This window comes from Typopeltis vanoorti, chromosome 6 (genome assembly GCF_054136105.1).
Source record: "Typopeltis vanoorti isolate ZY-2024b chromosome 6, IOZ_Tvanoo_1.0, whole genome shotgun sequence".
Taxonomy (NCBI): Eukaryota; Metazoa; Arthropoda; class Arachnida; order Uropygi; family Thelyphonidae; genus Typopeltis; species Typopeltis vanoorti.
Window position 1 is genome coordinate 129,050,495 of NC_143554.1, and position 26,444 is coordinate 129,076,938.

At 36.1% G+C, this 26,444-nt stretch overlaps 1 protein-coding gene across 3 annotated transcripts in view; it reads right to left on the reverse strand.

The window, feature by feature from the left end:
* The window catches only part of LOC150105934 (ethanolamine kinase 1-like), a 154,532-nt gene that overhangs the window by 108,037 nt on the left and 20,051 nt on the right, over positions 1-26,444 (reverse strand). For all 3 annotated transcript variants that reach the window (XM_090393697.1, XM_090393695.1, XM_090393696.1), the window contains exon 2: positions 16,765-16,934. In XM_090393697.1, coding sequence (XP_090249823.1) covers positions 16,765-16,887 — 123 coding nt within the window. In that variant the 5' untranslated portion in view covers positions 16,888-16,934. The remainder of the gene's footprint in view (positions 1-16,764; positions 16,935-26,444) is intronic.

Consider the following 26,444-nt stretch of genomic DNA (forward strand, 5'->3'; position numbering starts at 1 on the left):
CATGTGTCAGCTTTTAACTTTTGCGATTGTTTTTTAAACCAAAACTTCAGAAATGTGATATAGGACGGTCCACAGTCCAGGGTTTCAAGTGCTGTTTGACTTGGTCAGCTGGCAATTTGTTCCCACAGGAGTGGCCATTAGTAAATATGTGCTTTAGTCAAATATAACTTTTGAGAAAATTTTTAAATTTGAGAAATTTAAAAATTTTGAATTTTTAAATTTCTCAAATTTGAGAAAAGCAGGAATAATATTACAATCACAGAACTGTTTGAGGAAGGCTAACCTGTTAAACTGCCTGGCCAGTTTCAACTCACTGAACTGTTGCACTTTGTATACAATATTGTCAACATGTAGGATCATCAATCTAAGAGACGAGCTTAGGTGTTGAACATTATTCATAACTTATTTTTAATAGTATTACAACATCAAACCAACTAAATTATATATAAAAAAAATGTTTATGAACATCTTTATGTTTTGCTACATTTTGAATCTGTTACAATTTGAAGTGTTTACACTCACTCATTGTTGTATGTCAACTGTAAAGCATAATTTGCTCTGAAGATGAAATCCAGCAAAATATAAGCCAGTTAATAAACATCTTTCTTATAATTGTTGGTTTGATATTGTAATACCATTAAAATCATTTATGACATTCTTGTTTTAATCCTTTACACAAGCAAACAATTTTTTTTTAATATATATAATGAAACCTGTGGTGAATTCATCACTAAAAAATACACATACTAACCACAATGATAATTTTTAATACGTAAATATTTCCTCCCGAGTATCTTGGGAGGAAATATTTACGTATTGAATTACTGTACTAAGGAAACATCCACAGTACAGTAATTCAAACAATACAAGGAATAACATACAGTTAGGGCACATGATTACAATGGAATCTTAATATGCATGCAGTAGTGTGTTATAAAATTAAATTAAAATATAACTGGGAAAAAAAAAAAGATACCATATATAAAGATTATCTTAAACAATTTTGTACGACAATTTCCCATACTTTAGGAATAGCAAGAATGCAATTGCGGTTTAAATTTCGTCTGTAGTAAGGCTTCAGCACTTTCTTTATATGAATGTTCATGTTTATATAAAGATCTATGTAAAAGTTTGTCTTTTCCCAATGGATCCTATGGTTTGGGTTTTCAACTCAGTGTTCAGCGAAGCCAGATTTCTTGCAGTTTGAATTATGTGTCCTGATGTTCCGAAATGCGTTTCTGAACAGATCTACCTGTCTGTCCATAGTAAGACAACTTGCAGGAGCATGGGAACCTCATACACGCCAGGTAACATCAGAGGTGAGAGTTTGTCTTTAGGAGAAGGAGGTAACAAGTTATAGATCTGATTGATGGGTTTGTAGGTAGTGGAAAGATTGTATTTCTTCATAATTTTTGAAAGACGTTCGGAGATGCCTTTGACATAAGATATGGGAATCCTATGGGATTCTTCTTGTCCAGGTTTATGTGTGGGGAAGTGACTGATGCTTTTTTGAGTTGTTTTAAGATTGAATCCATTTAGTAAGGCTGTATTTTTGATTATTTCTATTTCTTGGTTTAGAGATTCTTCAGAGGAGCAGAATCTGTGCGCTCTGGTAACTAATGATTTAATGATGCCATTTGGAGATGGACGATGAGCAGAAGAATTGTGAATTTAGTGACCAGAAAATGCAGACTTACAATAGACAGATGTGGCGATGGAACCATCTTTTCTTTGAATGTGTAAATCCAGAAAGGAGATACCCTGTGGAGATTCTTTTTCTAGCGTAAAGTTGATGCGAGGGTGAAGAAGGTTTATTTTATCTAGAAACAGGTGTAATTCTTCTTCAGAATAATCCCAGAATGCAAAAGACATCGACATATCGTAGCCAAATTTTTGGTTTGGGTTTAAATGTGAAATTTTTTTTTCAAGGTATTCTAGAAAGAGGTTTGCTAAGTTTGGCTATAAGGGAGATCTCACTGCTGTTTCTTCCTCTTGCTTGTAAATTTTTCCTTTCCAAGTGAAATAACCAGATGTAATAACAAATTTGAATAATTCAACAATATCAGACAAAATTTTTTGAGTTGTTAACTGTTTCCTTATAGGGAATGTTAGTGAACAGGGAGACAATGTCGAAGCTAATTAACGTGTCAGTTTTTAACAGTTGAATGTCTTTTATTTTTGCATGAAACTCTGTGGAATTTTTAATTGATGAGGCTGAGTGGCCTATGTGAGGGCGGAGAAGTTTAGACAAGAATCTTGATATGGTAGTATTCCATATGAATTCATTCCATTGCAATTCTTAATATGCAATTCTTATTCCATATGAATTTATTCAATTGAATAAATTCATATGGAATAAGAGAGAAATTAGTCGGAACACTAAATTAGCTGTATACAAGACAGTGTTCAAACCAGTTTTAAATTATGGATCTGAGAGCTGGGTCAGAAGTAAAACACTTGACCAAAGACTAGAGACTGCAGATATAGAGACTGCAGAGAAAGATTATAGGCATGAACAGATGGCATCAATGGCAATATCATATTAAAAAACGAGGATATTAGGAAAGAACTTGACATTGTGTGCATTCAGGAATGCATTAGCAGAGCTAATCTAAGGTGGTATGGTCTCTTAAACAGAATGGGCAAAGAAAGATAAGCAAAACAAGTGTTCTCTGCCAGGTTGCCAGGAAAACGACCCAGAGGAAGACCAAGATATAGGTGGAATGATACTGTACAAAGTGCTTTAGACGATAGAAATATAAGATCTGATAATGCTGAAGTCTTGACAAGTAACAGACTGATTTGGAGGAAAATTGTAGATAGGAAGTAAGTAACGATGTAAATTTTTCATGTAGTACTATCATATCCTGTACACCCCTTGAGGATACATGGCAGGAATATGATAATGATGACATAACATTGAGAGAAATCGGCCATCTTTCCAGTAGTGAAGCCAACAGACTTCGTTTCGAAATAACAAAAATAATCTATGATGCCAAACCTTCGGACTTAAATATCCCACCATCAGAATTGGAAGCTTTTACCGCCTTAAAACGTAATAAAAACATAATCATCACCAGAGCTGACAAAGGAAATACCACTGTGGTTCTAGATACCAATTCATATGACCAAAAAATGAATTTACCACTCCAAGTTCATAACTTTCACTATTCCCTTTACATAGTCATATCTCAGATGATACTTTCTGGTCACACCAGACATCCACCTAAGCATTCTCATCTCTGCTACCTCCATCCTGCTGATGTAATTTTTCCTCAGGACCACAGTTTCCATAGCATACGTCATAGCTGGTCTCACTACTGTCCTATAGAATTTGCCTTTAAGATTGACCAGCATCCTCTTATCGCATAGCACTCCAGCCATCTCTCTCTAGTTCCTTCATCCCACTTCCTCCTCATTCTCTTTCATTGTTGAACCTAAGTATCTAAAGTCACTAACCTTCCTGATGACATTTCCTTCCAGCTCCAGATCTGTCTCCTGGCCACCATCCACTTTCAACACACACTGTCTTACTTCTGCTCAGTCTCATACCTCTCTCTTCCAGTACTTTCCTCCAACTTTCCAGTTTAGCTGCCACTTCTTCTCTTGATTCTGCACACAGCACGATGTCATCTGCATACAACATAGTCCAAGGCGAGTCTTCTCTCACCTCCTACGTAACCACCTCCACCACAATATTAACCAGGAACGGACTTAATGCTGACTCCTGATGCAAGCCAACTGTCACTGGAAAACTTTGTCTCTTCCAGGCAGGTTCGAACTCTTGTCTTCACATTTCTGTACATCTCCTGCACCAACCTGACATATTTCTCCAGTACCTTCTTCTCCCTCACACACCTTCAGAATTCTTGCCTTGGCATTCTATCATACGCTTTCTCCAGATCAATAAATACCAGATGTAGCTACCGTTGCTTCTCTCGAAACTTTTCCATCATCTGTCATAACCCAAAGATAGCATCTGTTGTCGATCAACCAGGCATGAAGCCAAATTGCTCCTTTGCAATCTCCACCTCCTTCTTCAATCAAGACCCCTCTCTAGGATTTTCAGTGTGTGGGACATCAACTTTATTCCTCTGTAATTCTTACAGTCTTGGGCATCCCCTTTACTCTTGTAGATGGGGACAAGAGTACCTTCCCTCCATTTCTTAGATATATTTTCCTGTCGACAAATCTTTATTAACAGGTCCCACAGCAGGTCAATTCCCTCTTCCCCCAGTGCCTTCCATGCCTCCACTGGGGTCCTGTCAGGGCCCACGGATTTTCCATTCTTCATCCTCTTTATTGCTTCCTTCACGTCCACTCTACTAATGTTCTGCACCATCCCCTCATAAGGCTCCCCATCTTCTCTCTGAATCCTTGCATTTTCTTCATTCAAAAACCCTTCAAAGTATATTCTCCATTCGTTTCTTATATCCACATCCCTCCTTAATACCCTTCCTCCAGAGTCTTTGATCTGCCTCACATGTACGATGTCCTTTGATGCTTTATTTCTACATTTTGCCAATCGAAAAATCTTTCTCTGTCCTTCGTTTCTAATTGACCATAAAGGTCTTGATATGCCATGGCCTTTGCTTGTGCAACAACTCTCTTGGCTTCTCGCTTTTTCTTGCTTCTTGTACATTATTATTCCACTACCAACCCTCCTTCTGCTCTCTAATCCTTCTGGATGTTTCACCAAGCACCTCAAGTGCACAGCTTAAATTACGTCTCCACCAGACTTGTACACTTTCTAGTCCATCAGAAATCCTCTGTAACACCTTCTCCCTAAAACGGTTCCTCACACTCTTTTCTTTTAAGCGATACCACTTAATTTTCTTCCTCCTTACAAAAAAGACAAATCAAGAAACAAAATAAGTTACTTGATGAAACCTCTTCCTTAGATGAAGAAACAATTAAAAAACTCAGGACATACCATGCTAGACCTCCTAGAATATATGACTTACCTAAGATTCACAAAAATAATGTTCCAATGAGACCCGTCATAGATTCTATTAACAGCTTAGCTTATTCTTATCTTGATAGCTTGTAAGTTATCAAGATAAGAAAAGTTATCAAGATTCTTATCTTGATAACTTTTCAAGACAAATTATCAAGATTCTTATCTAACCTTCTCCGCCCTCACATAGGCCACTCAGCCTCATCAATTAAAAATTCCACAGTTTCATGCAAAAATAAAGACATTCAACTGTTAAAAACTGACTTGTTAATTAACTTCGACATTGTCTCCCTCTTCACTAACATTCCCCATAAGGAAATAGTAGAGTTAACTCAAAAATTTTTGTCTGATATTGTTGAATTATTCAAATTTGTTATTACATCCGGTTATTTCACTTGGAAAGGAAAAATTTACAAGCAAGAGGAAGAAACAGCAATCAAATGGGATCTCCCTTATCGCCAAACTTAGCAAACCTCTTTCTAGAATACCTTGAAGAAAAAATTTTCACATTTGAACCCAAACCAAAAATTTGGCTATGATATGTCGACGATGTCTTTTGCAGTCTGGGATTATTCTGAAGAAGAATTACACCTGTTTCTAGATAAAATAAACCTTCTTCACCCTCGCATCAACTTTATGCTAGAAAAAGAATCTCCACAGGGTATCTCCTTTCTGAATTTACATATTCAAAGAAAAGAAGATGGTTCCATTGCCACATCTGTCTATCACAAGCCTACATTTTCAGGTCACTACATTCACAATTCTTCTGCTCATCGTCCATCTCCAAAATTTGGCATCATAAATTATTAGTTACCAGCAGATTCTGCTGGTAACTAATGCTAGTTACTAGCATTAGTATGGGAAACTAAAGTATGGGAAATTGTCATAAAAAATTGTTTAAAATAATCTCTTTATATATGTTATCTTTTTTTTTTTCAGTTATATTTTAATTTTATAACACACTATTGCATGCATATTGAGATTCCATTGTAATCATGCACCCTAACTGTATGTTATTCCTAATATTGTTTGAATTACTATTCAAACATATAGGATGTCCCAAGATACTTGAAATGAAATATTTACGTATTAAAACTTATCACTGTGGTTAGTACATGTGTTTTTAAGTGATAAGCAAACAAATGTTTATCCATGAAGTGTCTTCACAACTAGTCTACTTGCATATATAACTATAGATTCACACGTATGCCACAGTAATTAAATTTTAATATGTAAATATTTCGTCTTAAATATCATAAGACATCATCCGTACAGTTATTAAACAACAATAGGAATTATATTCAAAAAAACACAGTGCAAGCTTACATTGGAATCTATGTAAACAGCAGCACGTTTAAAGATTAAAAACTATTGGGCTGTAATTAAATTAAAATAACTGATGATTTATTTTATATAGTTGAGGATAGTGAGACAGTTGTTATGGTTAAGATTGGGTCTGTGACACAAGGCTTCAACACTTTCTTTATACAAGTGCTCATGTTTATATATGGATCAATGTAGTAGCTTGGTGTGTTGCCACTGGATCCTATAGTCACCATTATCAAACCTCACAAATCTGGTCTCGAACAACTCCATGTTGCGCGAGACCAGATTTGTGAGGTTTGACAAGACGAACGTGGTTTTGATGTTCAAAGAGTCATTTATTTACAGATCTTCGTGTTTGTCCATAGTAACACAAGTTACAAGAACCTGACACTTTGTATATGCCAGGTAGCATCAGTGGTGAGGGTTTGTCTTTTGAAGAAATGAATTATGAAGAAATGCAAACTTGCATTTCTTCATAATTTTTGACAAACATTCAGAGATGCCTTTGATATATGGTATAGGAGTCTTATGGGCTTCTTCCTGCCTGGGTTGATGTGTAGGAGAGTGGCTAATAATTTTTTGAATTATTGGATTATATCCATTTAGTAAGGCTGTATCTTTAATAATTTCCAATTCTTGTTTTAAAGATTCTTCAGAGGAACAAAATCTGCGTACTCTGGATACTAAAGATTTTATGACGCCGTCTTTTTGAGACAGATGGTGAACTGATGTATTGTGGATATACCAACTTGAAAAAGTTGGTTTTCGATAGACATAAGTGGCAATGGAACCATCTTGTTTACGTTGGATGTGTACATCGAGGAAGGAAATACCTTGTGATGATTCTTTTTCTAGTGTGAATTTGATGCAAGGATGTAGGTTGTTGATAAATGAGTAAAGTTCTTGTTCCATGCGACTCCAAGACTGCAAAAACATCAAAATATCATAGCCATGTTGTTGGTTTAGGCTCAAGAGTGAAAATTCTATCTTCTAGGTGTTAAAGAAAAAAGTTGGCTAAGTTAGGTAATCCGTGAGGTTAGTCTAGTGAAGGAGTGCTAGGTTTGATTCCTGTCAATGACATGAGGAGCTCAAGGATCTTCCTCAGCCATAGCCAAGTTAGCCAATCTTGGGGATGGGCAGCAGCCCCCCCCCCCAGTTTATCTGGGGTTTTTCATCCCACAAGCAGGCAAACCAGCCCTGTGAACACACACTGCAGTCATAGGATACCTCCAGGAATAAGGAGTAACCAACCATTCTGTAGAACAGTGTTTCTCAAACTTCAGATAACCGCATACCCCTTCTTAAATTTTCATTATTACCAAGTACCCTCTAATTAATTAAAAATATTCATTAATTAAGAAATTAATTAAAATTAATAAATTAATTTAAAATATTAATTAAAATTAAATATCTATTTTATTTAAATTTATATGTTTATGTAAACAAAAAATATGATTTATTTTTAAATTTTGGTTCTCTAGAGATGTCAGACGACACACTCTTATCAATTTCATTTGATCCAGATGCAATATCAACGTTTTCTTGTTGCTTACAGCTACTTGTATTTGCTATATTGCTCCCTTTTAGGGATTCTATAAATCCAATCTTTAACCAATGATCCATACATAAGAATTTGAAAGCTAAAAAAAAATACTGTATTTACTTGAATATAACTAACTTTTTTTCAAAAATTAAAGGTAAAAAATCGTGTTGTGAGATACGTGCAGGAATTTTCGGAAACAAAAGTTTTCAGAAAAAAACTGAAAATGGTGCGACTTACCAAGAAGCTCCTACTTGCTATCACTACTTTTGGCATCGAGAACAGTTTCTTTGTGTGCATCGTCAAAGTCATCTACCCAAATAGCATCATCTTCTTTCCCATTATTTCAAGCCAAAATTACCAGTGATTTACAAGACTTGAGATACGTAGAGCAGCAAAGAACTGCATATGATTGGTGTGGTATTAACAAAAGATCACGCGAACCAAAGACAAATTAGCATTTCAACAGTTGAGCTGAAATGCTAATTCCCTTCAACCGAATTCCATAATATCTGAAACACATTCACTATATATTTCTTAGTTTTAACACGTTAACGACAGGGGTGGTATCAAGCAAAAACCATATGTTCCACCAGCAACATATGGTTTTGCTTGGTCTATACAGCAGTTTCTGTTGGAGAGGGGATATGATTCATTAGTTAGTGCAGTTTTATCCTGGTTGTCTCTAATTGCACTTTGTTGAAAAATGTGACTCTTTAATTATGCATAGCCAAAAATTGCCATACCCCTAACGACGTTACGCGTAACCCCCCCCCCAGGGGGGGGTACCACACTTTGAGAAACACTGCTGTAGGATTTCGGTTCCGAATGCCTACACGATAAAAAGTGTAGGTTCTACGTGCGAACATAAAATTAGGATAGGATAGGAAGTTAGGCGATAAAGGCAAACCCAGTACTGTTCCTTCCTCTTGTTTATATATTTTATCTTTCCATGTGAAGTAACCAGATGTGATTGTAAATTTGAATAATTCCACAATATAGGATGGAAATTTTTGGGTTGACAATTCTATTGTATATTTGAGGGATATTAGTGAAGAGAGAGACAATACTGAAGCTTATTAACATGTATCTGACAGTTTAATGTTTTTTTAATTTTGTGTTAAATTCTGTGGAATTTTTTTTATTGATGAAGCTGAGTGGCCTATGAGAGGAATGAGAAGGTTAGACAGAAATATTGATATTTTGTACGTGGGGGCTGCTTATAGAATCCACAATAGGTCTAAGTGGACATTTGCTTTTATTTAATTAAGGTGAACTGTATATTTAATTAAGATGAACTGTATATTTCAGGAGGTCTTGCTTGGTATGTTTGGAGTCTATTGATGGTTTCCTGATCTATGGATGTTGCTTCATTCACTAACTTGAGTTTTTTGAGCTGTCTTTTGATAGGATCATAATTAAGCTGGGGGTATGTATTGCGATCTGGAAGCAATAATTTCATTTTCTGATTGTATGAGTTAGTATATAAGACTACAATGGTATGCCCCTTGTCAGCTTTGGTGATAACTATGTTGCCATTTCGTTTTAAGGAGTTCAGGGCTTTTAATCTGATGGTGGGATATTCAATTCTAATGGTTTGGCATCACAGATCACTTTGGCTATTTCCAAAAGTAGTCTACTGGATTCAATACTAGACAGATGACTATGTATCTTTCAATAATATGTATGAAATCTAAATAAGGAATACATCTGGATGAAACAGCAAATTTAGGACCTTGTGCTAATACATTCATTTAATCTTCAGTTACAGGATGGCCAGATAAGTTAACTCATTTGTCAGCAGGTAATTTGGATGTATTTTTCTTAGATCGTTCTGACAATGTTAAGTATTTTTTTGAAATATTAATAATCATGTGTAGCAAGTCTTGATTTAATGTATTTGACAGATCAGCTTCCAATTCTGTTATTTTTATGATATTTAATGCCTGTTCCTTTTTTGAAACTTGTAACTGATTAAACAACAAGGAATGGCTAGCTTTAGGAGTGTCTGGTGATTTATATATATTATATACTATACAGAGAGGCTGTTAATTTCACTTCAATTGTTTACCATCCCATAATGCAAAAACGTTTTGGGAAGGGTTACTACATAGACTGGTTTCAATTTTCATTAAGGTCTCATAAGTAGGAGTCACTGAGTATATGATTAAAACAAGAATATAATTTGTCATGTATAACATACTTTGTAACCCTGTAATAAAACTTTCTGCATCTATTTCTGCTCTGGTGTATTTACTAATATGGTGACAGATCATTTCACTACTTGTATATAGAATACATATGATTTTCTGCATTGATTTGTACTTTGTGTCTTCCTCAATGTGATTCCTCTGTGAGACCTTGATAAAGTTTGAAACTGGTCTAGGTAGTGACCATTCCCATTATAAGACACCTCAGCAATCAATGGGAAGTCAACAGCTATATATTATATATTAAAGACAATTGAAGACAACCATAGCCTCAAAAAAGTCAAATAAGAATTTGATTAACAGTAAAACAGATCACTGCAGTCAAACTATGAGATGAGAACATAACCAGATAGATATGATATAGCAAAAAGGTTTTTACTCGGTATTATAAAAGGATGACGAAACAAATGAACTATTAAATACTGAAATGAGTGACAACTATGAAATGAAGTGCCACAAATTCTACCAGAAGTTATGTGGAGCATCCAAAGCATACAAAATGGAAAAAACCACAGATGAGGATGGAGTCATAGCCGAATTTCTAAAAGCAGGTGAGAAAATAATTACTAAATATTGGCAAAACTTTTTTATTCTGTCTGAAGATAAATGATGGCGAGAGAATGGAAAAAAGCCACCCTTATTCTGATACAAAAAAGATGAAGTAGAGGACTTGAAATATTGACTCATTAGTCTATTATCAGAAATTTACAAAGTGTTTACAAAAGTCTTGGCTTATAGGCTTTGTGCACTAAACCTTACCAAAAGAACAGGACCGCAGGCTTTTGAAGTAGTTTTAGTGAAACAGACTATATTCAAGTTGTACAACAGATTGCTTAATGACGTAATGAATACCAACTACTATTATGTCTTGATTTTATTATGAAAAAACCTTTGATACTGTAAAAACTTGTGACATACTTAAAGCACTACAAAATCAATAAATGAAGGAGCCATATGTAAGAACCAAACACCAATGCAACAGCAACTATTCATTTTAATGGAAACATATCCAGGGTAACAATACAGAGAAATAAGACAAAGTGACAATATCTTCAAAACTATTCACAGCATGCATAGAACAAATAGTCAAACTTCTTGATTGCAAAAAAGGTCCGAACATAAGTGCTTATTAAATTACTTAAGGAATTTACAATGCACAGATGATATAAATTAAAATTTGATAAATTAAAATTTGGCATGTTGCCATTTTCACAGTTCCTGTGAAAATGGCAACATGCCAAACCTCAAATTTGTTGAGGTTTGACATGTTTCTTAGGGCTGAGGCTAATTCCACGAACAGCCTTTCAAATTTGAATTTACTACGGTGTATTACTGTGGCTTTCTTCCACCGTATTCTGTGGCGAGTATCCAGAGCATGGTCTACAAGACCATGCTCTGGATATCCGGATCTAAATCCATTATAACTGCGCCAGCCAGTCTTTGCTACGAGAACAAATCGCCACTACGTGCAGTCTCCTAGCTAACACTAACTTAGCGATACGGCCGCTCGAAGAACTTTCTAGCACTTTAAACCACGAGCTTTGGTCAATTTTATACGACATCTCGTGCACTGCTGCTGATAAAGAATTTAAAGAAGTATGAGGTCAACATATCAAGATGTTTGTGAAATTAAAATAGAACTTGACCTCCGAACCTAAACTTCTTACCAACACTGTGGTCAACCTTTCTTCGGTTAATTTGAAGCCTGAAGCACTAAACGCTCTCTCGTGTGGCCACAACTTTGCCATTGCTCTCAGAAAATTACCAGCTGAGGATATAATGATCCAAATTGAACACAGAATCCGCCACCTTCCAAACCACGTGGCCAACGATATTAGATTGGATGTAGCTTGTGTTCTCACCAAAGCTAGGCCATCAAAAACTAATATATCCATTAAGAAATATAAATCGCTGCAAGAATTAAAGAAAAACAAAGAAATAATAATCACCAAAGCAGATAAAGGTAACACAACAGTAGTACTTAACCAAACGGACTACACAGGTAAACTTAAAGCTCTATTATTAGATTGGGCTACTTACCTCCTTATTGTATACAATCCCACCAACTCACAAATTAAAAAACTCCACAAGCTCCTTAAGAAGGTCACTTCTTGGCCTGTAGAAGTCACTAACAAATTAAAACCATTTAACTCCATACTCCCCGCGTATATATGGACTCCCAAAAATACAAAGAAAATGTGCCATTACGTCCCATAGTGGATGGCATTGATTCCCCCCCATACAAATTAGCTAAACATTTGGCCAAAGCGCTCACACACTATACTGGCATCACACATAAAAAAACTCAGCCCATTTCAAAGCCAGCAGAGAAAACCTTACACTTCAACGTACTGACCAGTTTTTGATGTCTCCTCCTTATTCACAAATGTCCCACTCTAAGAAACCTTAGAGCTAATCCAAACTAAATTTCCTCCCGATATCTCAGCCCTATTTCGGTTCGCTATGAACAGGCTATTTCGTTTGGCAAGGAAAATTCTACAAACAAATAGAGGGGACAGCCATGGGTTCACTACTCTCCTCACCCTTGGCCAACTTTTTTCTGGAGACTTTTGAAGAGAAAGGCTTAAACTCTGCCCCACAAAAACCAACTATATGGCTTTGCTACATTGATAATGTGTTTGCTATTTGGCCACATGGCTCTGATACACTCTTCTATTTCCTAACACACCTAAACAACCAACACCCCAGAATCAAGTTCACCCTGGAAAAGGAGAAAAATAACAGCCTCTCTTTCTTAGACACGCTAGTCACCCGCTAGCCTGATGGAACCTTGGTTTTCTCAGTTTATAGAAAACCCACCCATACAGGCAGATACATTCACCAACAATTCCCCCCCCCACCCTTCACAACAAGGATTATTCTAAATCCATCACCATTGCCTATATCCAAGGCACCTCGTAAAAAAATTACCAAAATCCTAAAAAAACATAACTTGATCTCTTGTTACAGACCATATAAAAAATTGACGTCCCTTATCCACTCCACTAAAGACAACCACCTCCCTTAGACCTACCTGGTGTATACCATGTCCCTTGCAGCTGTAAGCTGCCCTACTTTGGCCGAACAGGCAGGACAGCGACTATCAGAATTTCAGCGAATATCAGAATTTCAGAACACAAGGACTACATCCGTTTTCACCAGTACAGCCACTCTGGTTTTGCAGACCATGCTCTGGATACTCGCCACAGAATACGGTGGAAGAAAGCCACGGTAATACACCGTAGTAAATTCAAATTTGAAAGGCTATTCATGGAATCAGCCTCAAGAAACATGTCAAACCTCAACAAATTTGGTTGCATGAGACTGCCCCAAATTTGGGAGACTTGCATCAGAAGACCTTCAGCCCAACAGCCGAGAATACATACATAGCCCACGAGGGGGGGGGGGGCACCATCAGGACTTTTAGGGGAAACAACAGCTTCCTGCTTCGTCCTCAGTTACTGTGTGTAGTGCCTGCATGCACGTGTCTTTATTTTAAGTTCCTGTGAAAATGGCAACGTGAAGTTGCTGAAATCTTGGAATATAGATTAAAGTTTAATTTATATCATTTGTACGTTGTAAATTCCTTAAGTAATTTAATAAGCATGCACATAACCAACGTTTAAGCCTTTCTACGAAGATAAATGGAAGATACTTAGACCATTTACAATTTGCAGATGACAGTTATGTTTACTTCAGCTGCACATGAGTTACAGACTTATATCCATGAATTCCAAATTGTTGGCAAAACAGCTGGCTTAAAGATAAAACTAAAGATTCAAGTTATGCTCAATACCTATGTACAGTCAAAAATAATAAAAACCAATAATGATGAAATTAAACAATTGGATCATTACATAGGACAACAGATATTACAATCATTCAGAAGCCAATTTATCATTATGCAAGAAAAAAGAAAGTTTTTAACCGATGTATTATTCCTATATTGGTATACGGCTATGAAACATGGACATTAATTAATGCAAAGGAAATGCAAAAATTAAGAACACAGTTTAGTATGGAAAGAAGTATGCTTGGTACTGGATCATGAAAAGAATACACAGATGAGAAATCAAACCAAAGTCTCTGACCATCATAGAACAAGTGAAACATCTGAAGTGGCAATGGGCTGGGAATACTGCTCAAAGACATCAATAATGGATAAAACAAGTACTGGATTAGGTTCCATGGGAGGTAAAAACAACCACATTAGGAGTGACATGAGTAAGGAAAGCCATTAGCAGAGAGTTTTGAAGTCATCTTGGAAAGGTCTTCATCCAGCAGATGATTGAATGGTCGATGATGTAAGACGTTGGTTTCCATAAATTAAGCAACAAAGAAAAAAATGTGATAACATGGTTTGGGGGGGGGGAGAAACATGGGTCTCACACTGGGCAGGTACATTATATAAAACGTGACACTGAGTCTGGTTATCATATATAAATGAGTGGTGCTGTCAGATATATGCAAATGGAGACAGCATAAAGTGGACATTTTGGAGGAGTAGTTTTGCATTTTGTGATAGCAAAATTCTTGGGCTGCAAGACATTATTTAACTGATGAATTCAGGTGTAAGCCATTATAAGACTAGAAGCAGAGCAAAATCAGGCAGAGTTAGCCAGATGGCTGCAGAGTTATTCTGTGGTTCACAGGCTGTTGAACCAATTTCAACAGTCACAAATAGCTTCCCAGAGATACAGTGAAGGAAGGCCATGGGGTACGAACGAAGTGGGACAAACATCTCAAATTATCTGATGGATGAAACAGCAGTGCTACCTGTTTGCCTGCTACCCAATGCTCATCCTCTTCACGCAAAGCTAGTGGACCAATATCTTCAAAGAAGAGACTATTGTATTTATGGACAGGCCAGCTAGGTTTCCTGAGACCTTAATCCTATTGAGCTCTAGGTAGATGTGATTATAAGCAAACAACGTTTGTGCATGAAGTATAAGTATCTTTGACTAGACTATCTATAGAGGCTGATGATTTCCCATCAATTGTCAGTCTGGGTAGTGGCCCATCACATTATGCATTATTTTCATCTAAAAGGATGCATTATGGGATACTAAGGCAATTGATACGAAGTCATTTGCTTATATATACAAGTAGCCTGGTCATGAAGATAATTCACATTCAGACTTTGTTTGCTTACACTTGGATAAAAGATTAAACATGAATAAACAGATTGCTTTATTCATCTACATGAAACTGGTATGATAATTTTATTTGAATCCACAAAAGTTAGGGAAAATAATTTGTGAACTTGGAATAAATTTATTTTTCATTTACTAGTGGTGTTTATAGGCTCTGATTTAAAAATGGTATTTTCACTTAGTAAATGATATTGCCAGGCATTAAATGCTACAATGAGATTCAAACCCACAGCAGGCTTGTGAATGGAAATATTATTTCCTTGGACAACTATACTGACATTATACCAATTAAAACAATTTATTAATTTCACTTCATTTGTAAGGTTTAAATTTTATTTAAAATTCAAATATTACCAAAGCACTTTAAATGAATGAAAAAATTGCAAACATGAACCAGATAGTGATCAGAATTGCCAAGATAAGAATCACTAATAGTGAATGAAGTGGCCTTTTGCAATGAGTTAAGGGACACCATGAAGATGGCAATTAATAATAATCATTAATACTTTAAAAAAAATCTTTATCATTCATCAATACAGAGACCCAAGTTAATTTTGTTCATGAATTAATGAAAAAAGAAGCTAGAAGTTCTACATTTTTCCAGTGGGACTTAAAAGATGTGTAGAGATTGTAGAGAAATGTAATAAACATCCCCTACGTCTGTCGCACATCGGAAAAAATAGCCAGATCCTTAAAAAAGTACCTCAACACAGCTTTTAAGCCCCACCGAAAATTGCTATCCTTATCCATTCTACCAAAGAACAGCTCCCTCCTCTCTCAGTGCCTGGAGTATATGAAGTACCCTGTTCCTGTAAGTTGGTTTACTTCAGACAGACAGGTAGATTAGCCACTATCTGTTCAGATGAACACAAATTGTACATCTGCAATCATGACTGTGGCCAATCTGGCCTTGCAGACCATGTATTGGATACAACTCACACAGGATCTTCTGGGTGAATGGAAATAAATTCAAGTAATGTTAAGTTCGGATTTGAAGAATATTTCAATCTTGAAATACAAAACAAACAGTTATTCAACTATGGAAAAATGAAGTGCAGAAGTAATAATTATCCCGACATTTTTAATGTCAAAAATCTGATCAAGAATGGTCACATGAGTGATATTCCATGGAACAAAAGGAAATCAACGGAAAACATCTCAAAAGATTACTGGTAAAGAACTGGAATTTGTAGCATGTGTGTGTGTGTGTGCACGCACACATTTATTCTAAAACATAAATCAAGACATTTCAGCAGCCTCCAAAAATCAAGCACTGATCATATATACACAATATATATTATATGTATTTATGTTAATCATAAAAATTTGTTTGAAATATGCTACATTAAACACTTGTATTTAAGTCTTGCACAATAAGCATAAAAGAACATCTCTTGAAAGTTTTTTACTACCATTTCTAAGAATACAACTAAACCAACACAATTTACCTCTCAAGAAAAGATAATTTTCTTGTATGTTCTGCATAAATACTTGTGGTAAAGAGTAATATACCAATGAAGCAAATTGAATATCTTAATGCATGCTATTTCTGTAATGATTAAAAAAAAAGTTACTCACTTCAAATTTCACTTGTTCAACATTCCAGTTTTTCACATGCTTTAACACTTTTAAAGCTCCGGCAGATAAACTTTCATGTGAGTCATTTGATATTGATATATCTACTTTCTTTACAGTTTCCATGGTTTAATAATATAGGTAATGGAAAACAGCTTCATAAATTAACTTTCCTGTTCAATAAAAAGAAATATATATATGTGTGTGTTAATGATACCAAGCAATTTTATAAGCTAGGTTTTATATATATCTACCCTATAGATATAAAATGATAAGCCTTTTTATGTAACGTTTCTATGTAACGTTTCTGTTTTCGGCATCTTAATATAACATATATTTAATAGAAATTAATAATAATAATAATTTGGTGTAAGTAGTGTAATTATTTTTATATAAAAAATTTCAGGAAAATAATTTTTTTTTTAAAATAGAAAAATATTAAACGTTGCACTATTTTTATATAACACATTTTTTTAATAGAAAAATATTAAACGTTGCACTATTTTTATAGATATATAAGACAAAGCTAATACTGAACAAAAATGCAACATGAGGGCAACTCTGAAGTAGTGCAAGAAGGGGCAACTCACGACAAAGGTGGAGCAAGAACCGAGCATCTGATCCAAAAATAACTAGCTTATCAGCTCAGAGAACCGGCTTACCAGCCTGGAACTTGGGGGGGTTGGGCAGCATAGGAGCCTGGGGGGGAGGTAAACCCCCTTTTGAGTTTTCAAAATTCGAGTCATCAGAATTCAAGGAGAACCGGCCTACCAGTCTGGAACCGGGGGAACCCCCTTTCGAGTCTTCAAAATTCAAGTCATCAGAATTTAAGGAGAACTGGCCTACCAGTCTGGAACTCTGAGGGGTTTGGCGCTGTAGGCGCCAGGGGGTGCGGAAGAATCCCTCCTTCGAGTCTTCAAAATTCAAGGAGAACCGGCCTACCAGTCCGGAACCGGGGGGGGGAACCCCCTTTCGAGTCTTCAAAATTCGAGTCATCAGAATTCATGGAGAACCGGCCTACCAGTCCGGAACTCGGGGGATTGGGCGCCGTAGGCATCGGGGGGGGTCCCTTTTGAGTAATCCGAATTCAAGGAGAATTGGCCTGGCAGTCCGGAACTCGGGGGGGGGGGGGGGGGGGGGGGCACAGGCGCCCGAGGGTCGGAACCCCCTTTTGAGTCTTCAAAATTCGAGTCAGAATTCAAGGAGAACCGGCCTACCTGTCTGGAACACAGCGGGGGAGCCCCTAATATGTATGTATGTATATATGTACACACAGATATACACACACAAATGGAAAGAGAAACTTAAAAGCATGATATTTTTAAATATATGTGTCCTGAAATTCAATTATTCCATTATACTAAGCAACATCATCATTAATCAACAATGATAACTATCTGAGACTGAAGGCAGAATGTAGACAGCAGTAGTATGGTCTGGATCCATTCATAATACACAACAAAGACGAGTACCCTCCTCCAATTTTTTGTTTCACTGGAGTCCATCTATTTGGCACATGAAATGGTCCAGAGATACAAATGCATCTCAAATACAAAAAGAGATACAAATGCATCTCTACTCCCACTGTGAGAATTATTTTATGTAAGCATCAAAAAATGCGAAAGATTTGTGGTCTGTTAGGGTGAACAAAAAGAAGGAAAATATTAATGTACATGAGAAATACGATGACTGGTTAGAGCATTTCGAAATGGGAGTTAGAATTGCCACTAGTAATCAGAAATATTTGTCAAGCTCAATACAGAACACAATGAAACTGTAAATCCTACCACTACCAACAACCTAGACTTCATGTGGTTGGAGACCCAAATTGTAAGTACAGGTTCACTAAAAATATACTCCATATATAACTCTCCAAATAGTAACTGGAAGCAGACTTCGCTGAAATTCTGGACACAAATGAAGCACTGTTAGTTTGCAGGAGACTGAATGCTAAGCACTCAACCTGGAATAGCAGAACTACAAATCAAAACAGTAGAACACTTAATGACTTTTCTGGCATTACAAACACAGTGATTATAGGACCTCCAGAACCCATGTATACAATTTTCCAGGATTTCATGATGTTCTTGACAGAGCAATACTATAAAATATTATGCATCGATACCAAGTAAATGCTATTGGGCAACCTCAGATATGACCACATCAGTTTTACTCCAACTAGGCTCACAACATGAAAATATCCCAGACTGAGTACCAACAATAAAATGATCGAAACTAATGACTATTCTATGTGAATCTGTTGGCCAAGTTCCAGCCATCGACTCAGAAAAAAAAATCAATGACTCAATTTCAAGCTTAGAAAGGTAGATAACTGCATTAACAACTGCCACCACAGATATGTCATGCACAAATACTGACTTCTGGGTGAATAAAAAAAAAAAACTGATTCGTGAAAAGAACAGAGCCACGTGCCAATACCACAGAACACTGATGAACCCTCAATAGAGCTACAAAGAAAGTTTGATATGCACTTAAAAACTATCAAAATCAAAAGTGGGAGAAAAAAAAATTTCAGTTCTTAAACACAGAGGAACTGATGCTTTGAAAACCTTTATTACTACTACTCCAAGACCTCATGGAGTCAAAGATTCATCTGGGAGGCCCTTTTATCACATACACATCTCATCATACCGTATTTTAAACACACTCAAACTCCTTGGAGACACCACACTCTCAGGCAAGGCATTCCAATCATTCATAACTCTGCACAAAAAAACCTGCCTCTCACTCCCCTACTCACATCCTCTTTATACAGTTTCCGGGGATGACCTCTGGTTCTCTCCTGATCTCTCACTATTCTCTATAGAACGGAGTGATATCATTCTGATATTACTCTCCTATAATTGAGTGTTTTATGAGGTGTTATTGTGATTGTATTTCACCCATTGATATTACTCCCAGTAGTTTCTCAGAATGTTGCTGACATGTTTCCACAAGCATATCATCAGAACATAATTTCTTAACAGTTTTGGGAGATTCTGCCAGTCCTAAATTCTTTTGAATAAAGAGGACTACGTTTTCTCTATTGGTTTTTCACCTATTTGAGTGGATGATCAAAAACACTAATACATTTATACTAGTATTATATATATATATATATATAGTTTCTTACTACTGTTACTAAATGCTGTATCTACAGTTTCAGATACAGTTAAGTCCCACTTGGTTGGGACTTTGCTAGGACCTCCTGAAACATTTGAGTATGAAGAATTCATGCTCAAAGGATTTTTTAGTTCAATGCCAGATCTCCCCCACCCACCCACCCACCCACCCACCAAGGAGCCACACCTGGATGCCCACTGACTGACAGCACTTGGGAATGAAATGCCAGGACTACCCTCAGATGCTAAACGAGCACCAAAGAAAGCTTTGGATCCCAACCCTGTAACCATGGGGTGAGAGACTTACTGCAACATGTTAACTCCCCCCTGCAGGCAAGCCCACTAACTGACTGATCCTGGCAGGGCCATCTGGGACAGAGACCAAAAGAGTGCAAGACTACCAGAATCCCCCCCCCTTCTGGATGTCTACAGGTCACACATACACTGCACAGCAAACACAGCAGAAGAATGGTGTTGGATCATCCCAGTGATCGTGGTCTAGAAGAAAGGATAATAAAAAAAAAGACTCAGGAGAAATAGAACAAAGAATACAGGAAGAAAAGCAAAGAAAAAGAAGAATGAAAAGGAACAGTACCATCATTAGGAGGTCCCCTCCCATGGACAGGTGCCTCACAGTGATGGTATAGCATCAGGAGTAGCCCTGGGTATGTTTCTTGAGGATGAGGAAGTGGGTGAGGAGATCTGGAGACAAGAGAACAAGATGGTGAGTTGTCTGTGGAATGTTTCTTACAATGAAAGATTGAGGATTTGTTTGCATAAGTCAGTTGATAAGTGGAAAAGAAGGGGGATATCGTGGAAATATTAAAGTTACTAAAGGGATTTTATAGGATTGATGCAAAGGAAATATTTCAGCACTTGGTTAAGGGAGGGGGGGGGGGGGGATTCATCTCTGAACAGTGAATAAGAGTGTGGTTAGCAGCAATATGAATACTCGATTTTTCACTTCGAAAATGATGAAAGTGGAATGAGTTGCTAGTCTGTTGTGAGTGCTCTATCAGTCAATGTGTTCAAGTTGAGATAAGACATATTCCATGGATAGTGTGGATCTTCACACTGTTGAAATTCTTGTGCAATAATAATGAATATTAATCCATATAAATTTATTCAACTGGCTCACATCACCTTTGCTTATTCTCTTGTCTATTTCAATATTTAATTTTCCATCTTCACTAAACATTGTGCTTAAATAGCAGAAATATATTCTTTTTCTATAGGTTCGTCCATTAAAAATGGATGAGCCTACAGCAGACATTTTTGAGGTTACTGGCTATTTTCAGATTTTGTTTGTTTCTTTCTTTCTAGTATCATCTTATATAAATCCAGTACAAATCTTGCAGACTCATATGGAATTTATTTAAAAGTATAACATCATCTGCTTAACGTAAAGAGCTCAGTTGAATATCTCAAATTTTGATATTAGGTTTAATGCAATTTTCTTTCATAATGTAATCTACAGAGATGATAAGAATGTATATGGTATACGAGGGTGATCTGAAAAGTTCTTGGCCTTGAACATAGATGGCAACACTATCAGCAAGATTTTTTTTTTCTAAGTTGGCACATCTGTCATAAGCATCCATGTGAAATTGCAGTTCATTCTATCAAGTAGTTTGTTTTATACATCTGTCTAAAGCAAAAATGTTGTCTGTACCCCTTGAAATTGATAAAATTGAGTATCATGCAGTTATAAAATTCTTTGCAAAAGAAGGTTTAACACCAAAAGAAATTCATTCAAAGTTCATAAAAGTTTATGAGCACTCTTCTCCTTCATTTTTGACAATTAAGAAATGGGATGCCGAGTTTAAATGTGGCCGTACCATGGGGTGAGAGACTTAAAGATGATCCACGTGAAGGATGTCCAAGCGGTGTAACAACAGCAGAAATCATTGATCAAGTGCATGAAATTGCTGAGACTATAGGCATCTCAAAAGAATGTGAAGGATATATTTTGCATGAAGAATTGCAAATGAAAAAGCTTTGTGCAAGATGGGTGCCGTGCTTGCTCACAGCAGATCAAAAATGCAATCACATGGAAATCTCTGAACAGTGCTTGGAGCATTTTAACAAGAATAAAACTGATTTTGTGCATCGATTTATTACTATGGATGAGACTTGAATTCACCATTACACACCAGAATCCAAACAGCAGTCCAAACAGTGGACAGAAGCCAGTTGTTCAGCATCGAAGAAGACAAAGTCAGTTCCATCAGCAGGAAAGGTCATGGCATCGGTGTTTGGGGATGCTAAAGCGCATTTTGTTTATTAATTATCTTGAAAAGGGTAAAACAATAACCAGGGAATATTATTCTGATCTTTTAACTAGACTAGACAAAAAAAAATCGTGAGAAAAGACCCAGTTTGCAGAAGAAAAAAAATCATCTTTCATCAGGACAATGCACCTGCCCACAAGTGTTTTATCAATGGGAAAATTAAGAGATCTGCACTATGAACTGTTGGAACATCCACACTATTCTCCAGATTTGGCTCTCCCTGACTTCTATCTCTTCCCCAAAATAAAACTCTTCCTTGCTGGTCAGCGTTTTTCTTCGAATCAAAAGGTGATTGCAGCTGTAAATGGGTATTTTGCAGATCTTACTGAGAACCACTACATGGATGGGATAATCGCACTGGAGCATTGCTGGAATAAATATATTAGTCTTAAAGGAGATTATGTTAAAAAATAAAAATAATTTTGAAATTAAAAAAAAAAAAAAAAAAAATCAGCTAACGCCTTTTTATTCCCGTATACGGGGAGTAGGCGAGGCCATTTAGCCCTATCTAATGTTTGGAGACTGAGTGGGCAGTTCAATCTTCACTGGTACCAATCAGAGATAGATGGCCCAAGGCTATCACTAATTAAGCGGTACACAGTGAAGAGAGACGGCTCAAATGTGCCGCCATCTCGTGGTCCCTAACCTTAACACAATATATTTAATGTCTGAAATAATGTGGGTTCTACGGTCGATTTTCTTGAGTTTACAGGACGAAAAACCCGCTTGCCCGTGCCAGAGATCGACTAACTCAGGAACCGGTCGAAAAAAGGCTTAGAAAAATTTCCTCTAGTCGCCGACTAGACTCGAAACCAAGTCTTCCTTCGTGCGGCCAAGCGCCGTGGTGTGCAAACGCCACATCCACTGAGCTACACAGGCTCTATTGAAATTATAATATTTTGAAATTATAAATTTGTTTTTTCATTTTTAGGCAGAGAACTTTTCTGACTACCCTCGTATATACCATCTACACTCTTTTCCATCAAATCAACTTCCTTATCTTCTTAAATTCTGACTGCTGACCTACCATTTATATATAAACTATGCATTACTCTGAATAATGTTCCATTTGCCAACATAACTGTAGCATTTTGAAAAACTTTTCTCTGGATATCTAGTCCTTTACTAGATTAACAAAACTGATATAGATTGTTATATGCCCATGATTTCTCAACTATGTGTGTTATATGCAAAATTCTAACCACAACACCCCATATATAGTCTATATCCAGTTTGGTCTTCACAAGTTTCTTTTCCACAATTTTTCTCAACCTCCTTTCAAGATAGCTTACATATTTCTAACCTGGGAGAAATAAAAGGAAAATTGCTCTGTAATTTTCTAATTGTTTTCTTTTCTTTCTTTTTTTTTTTTTTTTTTTTTTTTTTAAGAGGTGAGTACTATAAGAAGTCTATTCCAATCATCTGGAATTTGACCTTCTGACGAAGCCTTCTGGATTATGCAGTGTAACCACTGTAAAATGTAAATAGGAAGTTGAAGTTCAGGAGCTATATAATCTGAATATATCTCAGAGGATAACTGCAATGCTCAAACAAACTGACATGTAAAGAAAATGAAGTTGTTTTGCCTCTTTACGAGGCTTTGATATGATATCATCTGGATTACTGTGTGCAGATATGTTCTCTGGTTTCTAAAGTGATGCAGATACGGTGGAAAGGAGAGTGTTAATGGTAATATCAGGACTGTGGAATGTACATTATGATGACAGATTGAAATTTGTAGACCACAGGCACTAGCATACAAGGGGTGATATAATACTTACAAACTTCTGAAAGGGTCACACAAGATACCAGTAAATGGAATTTTTCATTTCATGGAAAAGAAGCTGAGAATGATTAGAATGGCTTGCCTACAGAGCTGGTGCAACAGGTTGTATGAGTGATATATAGACTTCTTTGACAAGTACCTCACTCTCTAGACAGCGCTTCCCAAACTGTAGGCCGATGCCCCCTTGGGGGGCCGTGAAATAATGAAAACAAATTTAAAATGTTTTAAGAATAAGTGTGCCATGTCAAATGTGTATGTAAAATGTTAAAAATGTAATGTTTGCATTTGATTTTTGCAATATTCGCTGTGTATGTTTATTATTGAATATAAATACAATAAATATTATAATATATATCAACAAATATTTACAAAATTTACAAGTAAATTAATTTAATTTAAATTCCTAAGTAAAATCAGTATAAAAAGAATCTAATCTAAAATTTAATCGTCTATACAAGATTTTACACCACTATGGTCTTTTATTTCCCAAAAAGAGCATGTGAGACTATTCAGCAGTAACTTTTATGGAAAAGGGAAGGAATGAAGGATGAACAGCCAATCTCCACTCTTAGTAAATCATATAACTGGCAAATGACCATCAATGATCTTAATAAATAAAAAATAAATCTGCTAACACTTTTTATTCCCATTAAGGAACAGGCAAGGCAGTTTTAGACCTACCTAACTTTCAGACACTGAGAGGCAATTTATCCCTGCCCTTAGCCAATCAGAGAAAGCCAGCCCACTCTATCAATGATCTTAAACGACATCTAGCAAAGAGAGTGCAGCAGATATCTGCTGCCATCAGATGGTCCCAAACCCTGACAGAATATATTAGTCTGAAATAGTGTGGGTTCTATGCCAATTTGCTTGAATTTACAGCATGAAAAACCCGAGTAGTTTCTGGGAGGGAAAAAATTTTTGCTTACCCATGGCAGAAATTAATTCGGGAACTGGCCGATGGAAGGATCAGAAAAAGTTCCTCTAGTCTGTGATTAGAATTGAACATGATTTTCTTTGGAAGGCCTAGCACTACAGATGCAAATGCTATTCCTACAGAGTTATACAGACCTTCAGTCCTAACAGACATCCAGGAAGAGAGTACTTTAGACAGTAACATATTCTGTTACAGTTTGAGACCATCTGATGGTAGCAGATACCTGCTGTACCCTCTTCACTAGATGTTGTTTAAGATCAGTTGATCTTAAATAACAGCCATGTTGTGATCAATAACACCTTAGTATTGTCTGAATGCAATTTTATGGCTGATTTTGAGTTGTGGGATTAAAAACCCAAGTTTCCTGTTGAGAAAAAAAAAAACAATACTTGCGCTAGAGATCAATTAACTTGGGAACAGGTCAAAGAAAGGCTTAGAAAAAGTTTCTTTAGTTGGCAACTAGAACTGAGAACTTAGTCAGCCTAGTGCTATGAATGCAAATACCATTGCAAATGGCTGATTTTCAATATTTCAAGTGATTTACAGCTTTTTCTACCTCAAATATTGATATGTACATATAAATATTTTCTACTAGTTTTGTCAATGCCTGTTTCATTTAACGTGGAATGACAAAAAACAGTTTTCCATTTGAAAAACATCCTAGGGTATACACAATTCCACGTATCTCTTACATCCGACAGACTAAAAGAAATTTTGAAATCAGTGCAAAAAAGAACTGTCACAATGTTGAATATAAAAGGAAAGATAAAAATAGCATAACTGCATACATTTTCTCAGCACATCATAGAATAGACTGGTACTCAGATCAATACCTTATATGGAAAACAACGTTTCTTTTAAGGAATCCTCATAGGCAATACAATCACATGGTACTTTAATCAGAAACCTGGGCATCATACTTCATGACATTTTCAAGTCGTGCTTACTTTTTTTGTATATTCTCTAGTTTAATTATCTTCCTTATGAAGCTGCTGGTTAGTTGACATCAAAACATGTAGAAGTTTAAGTTTACAATTTTTTTTTTTTTACAATAAATCTACAACTAAACTCCACAAATGTAATTTCTGTGTATTGTCCTTGTGCTTTCATTTCAATATCGTTCATTCTGGCTACATGACCAGCTCATTTCTATTTTGACTTTATAAATAACATCAACGATTTTTGTGATCTGCCTAATGTCTGAATTTTGTACCTTAACTTAGCAGTGACAACAAAATAAGTATAAATCACTGCCAATAATCAGTACTGAAAATAACTAAGCCTTATGCATGTAGGTTGCTAAGTACACCAATTTTTTTTGCGTTTTTCTGCTTTTTTTTTGCAAAAATGAAGCATCTTGACATAGGATACATGAAGTTTTTCTATTATTACGTGGATTTAAAAAAAAAAAAAAACTGTAGATTTTCTTTTCCTTATTTTCGAACACATCAACAGAATTAGCAATGGACAATATCAATTGCCTAGCATTTGTGTGATAGTAATCATTTCACCTTGGAAGGAAAATGAAGACTTTTGAGAAATGATAA